Source organism: Suillus subalutaceus (assembly GCF_016647625.1).
Source record: "Suillus subalutaceus strain FC151 chromosome Unknown DFJ58scaffold_890, whole genome shotgun sequence".
Taxonomy (NCBI): domain Eukaryota; kingdom Fungi; phylum Basidiomycota; class Agaricomycetes; order Boletales; family Suillaceae; genus Suillus; species Suillus subalutaceus.
The window spans coordinates 1,591-7,393 of NW_024541139.1; the positions used below are offsets into that span (position 1 = coordinate 1,591).

Consider the following 5,803-nt stretch of genomic DNA (forward strand, 5'->3'; position numbering starts at 1 on the left):
CACACATTATCTACCATGAAAACTAGAAAAGTCATAGACTGTGTACTTAAGGACTGGCAAGAAGTCTTATCCTGTATAGTTGTGTTGTCACTATACACGTGTTGTACATAAGACCCTTAAGTAGTAAGACACCGGTCCAAGGTTCAACCACCATGCCTGAACCTGACCGATGGTCGAGTTTGGGGTTCGCAGATATAGGGCCATGAACCTGACCAAACCAGACTTTGGCAGCACTAGAACTGGCAGATGATCACATCAAGCCCCTCGTCAATCCGTTTGCTACTGGTGAAGGGAGATGCCAAGTATTGTGGATCTGGATGATGGATGGTGTCAACTGTGGTGATGAAGGTGATGATGATGGTAAGCAATTGGCGTAATCCATAATTTGCAAACTAACATGCTAAAAGGTGTGCAAATTGAGTGGTGCAAGAGTCATGCAAGGGCGCTGTGATGGTCAGAAGAGGTGGAGTTGCTGAGGGAAGAGATGTGCAGAGTGCTGCAATTTTTTGCCTGGCAGAGAGCATGGTGGGAAGAACAGGGAAAGGAGTGTATTGGGGAGTGTGCCGCTGACATTGAAGGTTTGCAAGCATATGCTGCCTGACAAGCTAACATCTGTCGGCAACTTGCAGACCACTTTCATGTTCTGTGGGCAGCTTTTCTTTCACCAGAAGGACCAGGAGGCTTTGTCATCAATGACTCGCCACCTGAGGACTCATTTCCAGACCTCATGATTCCTGACATTCTTGTGCCTGATCACTGTTCCTAGTAGTAGTGTACCTTGTATGTTTATACCATCTGAATCACTGGCTTTCATTGAATGTTCGAATTAAGTTGCCGAAGACCCAGCTGAATAATTCACCAAACTTCTGAATCACCAGCTTTAATATTCACAAAGACCCAGCTGAATGATTGACCAAACTACGAGGTAGTACTACTGTACTAAGTGACTGAGCCATGGACTATAGGCTTACTAGAAGTCTGCTAGTTAGCATGGTTTAATGCATCAATAAACATGCTAACGAGCATAGTTAATGCATTCCTCTTATCTTGCAGTGAGCAGACTTAATGCATTATAGCTACAGGGACTGATGGGTATATAGCGCTATATACCTCTATGTAGCCTAAACAGTGCCTACATAGTGCTACAGTGCCTACATGTGCCTATATAGCTGTCAGTGTGTCTTTGTCAATATTGGTTTTTTCCTGATGTGCCATGTAATATGATAGCAAATTGACATCTGTTTAGCATGACATATCAGTGTGATAACCAGGTAGAACCATGAAAAATGGCTTAGCAGTACTATATCAGCATGATACATGGCTAGCAGCTGAGGAATGATCAGCAGTTGAGCAGCACATTAGCGGAAAAAATGAACCTAGGTATGACCAGATAAGCAGACCCTGTGACCTGACACACCTGCCATCCCTTGGAGGCCTTCTAAGGGCTGATGTAACCTCAGTAGTGTACCATTGCTGGAATGGGAAATTTTGGTGATGGCAATACAGCATCACCAAAATTGCTCAACTCATACATGGCTGGACATGATGGTATCTGACAATGGCTGGGGTGTCACACATGTCAGATATATCAGCCAAATTCTGGCCCTGTCTGACAATCCCTATGAATGCTAGTGATGTCAATCAAGGTTGACATCATCACCATAATTTATATATTTTTGTAATGCTCAGATTATTCAAACATTTTTGTCTCATTCAGATTTAACACAATATTTAATTCTCTTCTAGCTAGTACAAGTTATTAGAGTGCAAGGAAGGTATTGTAAGTCAACAATGAGGTATGCAGAGTGAGAATGATGGAAACAACAGAGCAGCAGAAAAATTACAAATGAGAGTTCTGGATGCAAGACTGTCAGTTATTTCTTCTATTTCTTCTTGGCAGGATGTGCACCGAGGGGCAGCACCACACCTTTGTCAGCTTGACTTTTTGTTTTCTATCATGCAGCAGTCTTAGTAGTGGTCACTGGTGGCGAGAACAAAGGGAATATTTACTTTATTGAACCAAATAGTTTTCAATGGAAGCCCCAAAGGGGCAACCCAGCCCTGATAGCAGCCCAAACCTGTGTAAGAGAGAGCCGAGGTGAGCTGCGATTCTCATGGTACTAGGAGTGAGAGCGATGCAGCAAAGTGAATCTCAGATCTCAAATTGTAGGAGCTGCAGAGTGATGCTTCAAGGCAATGAAGAAAGTGACATTGGAAAGAACAGGTAGCAGCTTGCAGGTGTTCATGTGAGCAGTGTTGCAGGAATCTGTGTGAGCAAAGTACAGGCATCCACATGGGCAGAAGTACCTGGGACATCCACATAAGTAAAAAAATGTGGGCATCCATGTGAGTGAAGGTGAGAGTAATGGGAGGGATGAAGGTAAAAAAAAACAATATGCAGGGCAGCCCACTCCACATCAAGGTGAGTGAGCAGATAGTTCCCTCCCATTATCAGGTTTCCTGCCCAGATGGGCGAGAAACCCAATGAGAGTTTACAACAGCAAACTCCCTGTGTGAGTAAACTTGAGAAGACAGTGCAGAAGCATTTTTGGATGCCCTCTACTCATGGCCAGCTTCTCCACTGGACTTACTTTCATTGCATGCAGATGCATGCAAGAATCTAGGCCCTCAGAGCCCACTAACCCTACACTCATATATTGCCTCAGGGTAGAATACCAAGATTCAAAGCAGCATAGTCACAAGATAGCAGACTCCATCCAAAATGAACATTAGAAGGTTTCAACACGCACATATATGCGCATATACTCACCTTTCAGATGAATTTGCTGATTTCTGAATTCCAGCCTATCAACAGTGCAGCAGAGAAGCAAGGACTCAAGATGGATATGTAAGAATTTACTTTTGTTTCTCATCATTGGACTTTGATGAACATTGTTTCTTCTGCTTAGTAGAACACTTGCAAGTGGGTTAAGAGTCTTGGGGAATGCTTCTGATGTGCCATGATGGTTGAAGGTAAAGGAAGGTACAGGGTTAAGGGGAAGATTGGGGCATGTCATTTGGGGGTAAGTCATGTGATTATCATAGGACTTGTATGCAATTTAAACTCTGACTGGTGTAATTGACATTGTAATTATGTAAATAGACTCTACTCATATTATACTAATACATTTGACCCAGGCCAGCTTCAGCAAAGAGAGATATTTCAGTGCAGGCTGTGTGGTGTGTGATGCCCCTCCATCTTCTTCAATATAACACCTGTCTTCAAGTCCCAAAGGTAATCACTTGTTGGAGTTGTCACTTATCAGGGAAACTGCAACCACATTTACATCTCCTTCATGATCTTCAAAAACTTGCATGCTTGGAACGAGCTGTGACATTTTACTGGAGGTTGATGGTGTTGAGCATGGTCAATGGATTGTGGGTAGTACTGCTGTGGTCCGATCCTGAACCATGGTTTGAACTGGACTTTTGGTCTGGTTCCCCTGTCGTTTGGTCCACGGTCCAGGTGTCAGCCAGAACCAGACCATAGTATGGTTCTCAGTTCTGGCATTGGGCAAATGGTTCGACTTTGGTTCGGACACATCCTGAACCGTTCCGAACCCCAAACTGATGGTATGGGGCATCATGCGCCACTGCTGTAACTGCTGCGGCAACTGCCATGACCACTGCTGCGCTGCTCCCAAATAGTGAGTGCGCATCAATTACACTTACTGCTAGTCACTGGAACCTCCCAATCCTTGTCCTGAAAATGAACCATGGCCAAGTCGAGAATGTGCCCACTCCTTATTTTTATAACCATGCTCACAAAGTCATGGTCAGACAGTATCATCACAAGTACTTCTGGTCTGCAAGTCAGTTCTCCCATATATCGTTTTTAACAACTATCTTCCTTGTCGCCAAACAATCTTTCATATTGCATTGTAGTCTTATTCCTGCGTATACAATGCTATTTTTCTTTCTTCTAAGCGAGTGACTACACAGTCACAGGCATCATCTCAAGACGCAGTTAGTGCTACCTTTCTTCACTTTCTTGGTCCTCCATGGGATTTTGTTACATGTCTCTTCTGAGGTCATGACATATATTGTTGCTGTCACTGAAACCTGGCCTGCGCTAAGTTGATCATTTACTAGGACCGTTTCAAAAGTCAGAAAGCATAGTACCTCAAGCTCGTCTTCATCATAACCAGGATCTCCTTCATTATGATCCTCGTGGTTCCAGTGAGATGGGAACCCAGCATATGGGTCCCAACCATCTTGATGGTTCCCAGCATCCAGGCCCCACTGATAGTTTCCTGCAGAGCCTGACTGAGCCAACTTCTTGAACAGGCACTGTTCAAAGACTGACAGACATTTGAGGTCAACATCCATGTGGATCACATCTGTGCTTTTGCCAGTCTGGTTTAAAAGGGCTGACCATGTGGCTTCAAGAATGAATTCTTCCTGCGCGTCTGCAGTTCCATCTCTGAGGTAGTCGGGATCTGCCTTCAATATGCTGCGCTTGTTGCATGTGAGCATAATACTGAGTGCGTAAGCAAATGCCGTGCAGCCTAACCATTGCACCACAGTCTCTTGCACCTCTTTGATGTTATCAAATATCCAATGGGCAACCTGTGCTTGCTGGACTGCAGTCAGATCACCACAATACTTAATAGTATAGCCGCCTGTTGACGACACTTGACTTCCCTGCTGCTGTAGATAATGTCCAATAGGCAAATGCTGGATGTCTTGGACCCCACCTCTGCACTTGTCTCTGCTTGTCTGTGTGTGTGAGTCCAACTCAACTCTCCTCTGGTTTTGACCACCCACCCAAAATGTCTGCAAAGGACCTGGGTGGATCTCCTTGAATACATCCACAGATTCCTGGACAACACAGAAGAATCAGCTCATTTGGCTGCATGGCATGGCTGGCATTGGAAAGTCTGCTGTCAGCGTCCACAGTAGCTGAGAGGATGAGATGTCTAAAAGTGATAGAAGAGATGATTGCACAGGCTTTCATGAGCCTGATCTGCCTGTGACTACATTCTGCTGTGACCACATTCTGCTCATGAGTCACTCAGAATCGCATATCCTTTCGGAACGAAGAGGTGCACATGTCTGAAATGTGGTCCCCTCTATTGATCTGTCATAGTTGTTGTAGTTTTTGATGGGGTAAGTCTGTCTGTTCATCCGGATGACATTTTGATGACTTTCACTTGCACGCATTTTGAGTCTGCTGCATATGTGCACTGTAGTGTATCCAAACACTTCAAGGATTATCAAGAAGCTTCTCGAAATCTCAGGCTGTACCCACCTCATGCTGCCTACTTGCAACTTGTAAGTTACATCTATTTGTTTCTTCTGCTGTTTTGTTGCATTAATGGCATTCAGTGGACAGTCTGCTGCACCCTCCTGAATGCCTCCTACTACCTTCTCGTGCCTGCTACAACTCTCCTGCACCTGCCAGCCTCTTTCTTGCATGAGTGTTCTCCTTCACTAATTAAATCATCAAGTGCCCAATCATCCGCAGTTATGCTTGAAAAATTTATGGTTTGGTTCACATTCAGACCAGAAAAAAAACCAAACCAGACCATTGAGAACCGTTCTCAATGGTCCAGTTCTGGGTTGACAATTTTGTAGAACTGGACCATGGCAGCACTAATTGTGGGCATCTTTCTCTAAGCTGCAGAGGTGTGTGTATTGTGCATCTTTATGCTGTTTATATCATGCTAACCTTAGTTTCTATAGACGCTCAAGACATGAGGTCATTTGCACCACCACACTCCATCACCAGAATGCTGCCCATGAGTCATGCATTGAGACAATGGAATGGTTGCTTGATACTGGCCTATCATCTCCTCACATG

At 44.4% G+C, this 5,803-nt stretch overlaps 2 protein-coding genes across 2 annotated transcripts; one reads left to right on the forward strand and one right to left on the reverse strand.

The window, feature by feature from the left end:
• Positions 1 to 451: 451 nt before the first annotated feature.
• DFJ58DRAFT_673741 (uncharacterized protein) lies at positions 452 to 601 on the forward strand (the record flags this gene model as incomplete). The annotated part of the gene is made up of 1 exon (XM_041383076.1): positions 452 to 601. A coding segment is annotated over one exon (150 nt), but the record flags the coding sequence as incomplete, so codon positions are not given.
• A 3,563-nt stretch (positions 602 to 4,164) lies between these two features.
• DFJ58DRAFT_630646 (uncharacterized protein) lies at positions 4,165 to 4,326 on the reverse strand (the record flags this gene model as incomplete). The annotated part of the gene is made up of 1 exon (XM_041381197.1): positions 4,165 to 4,326. A coding segment is annotated over one exon (162 nt), but the record flags the coding sequence as incomplete, so codon positions are not given.
• Positions 4,327 to 5,803: the final 1,477 nt, after the last annotated feature.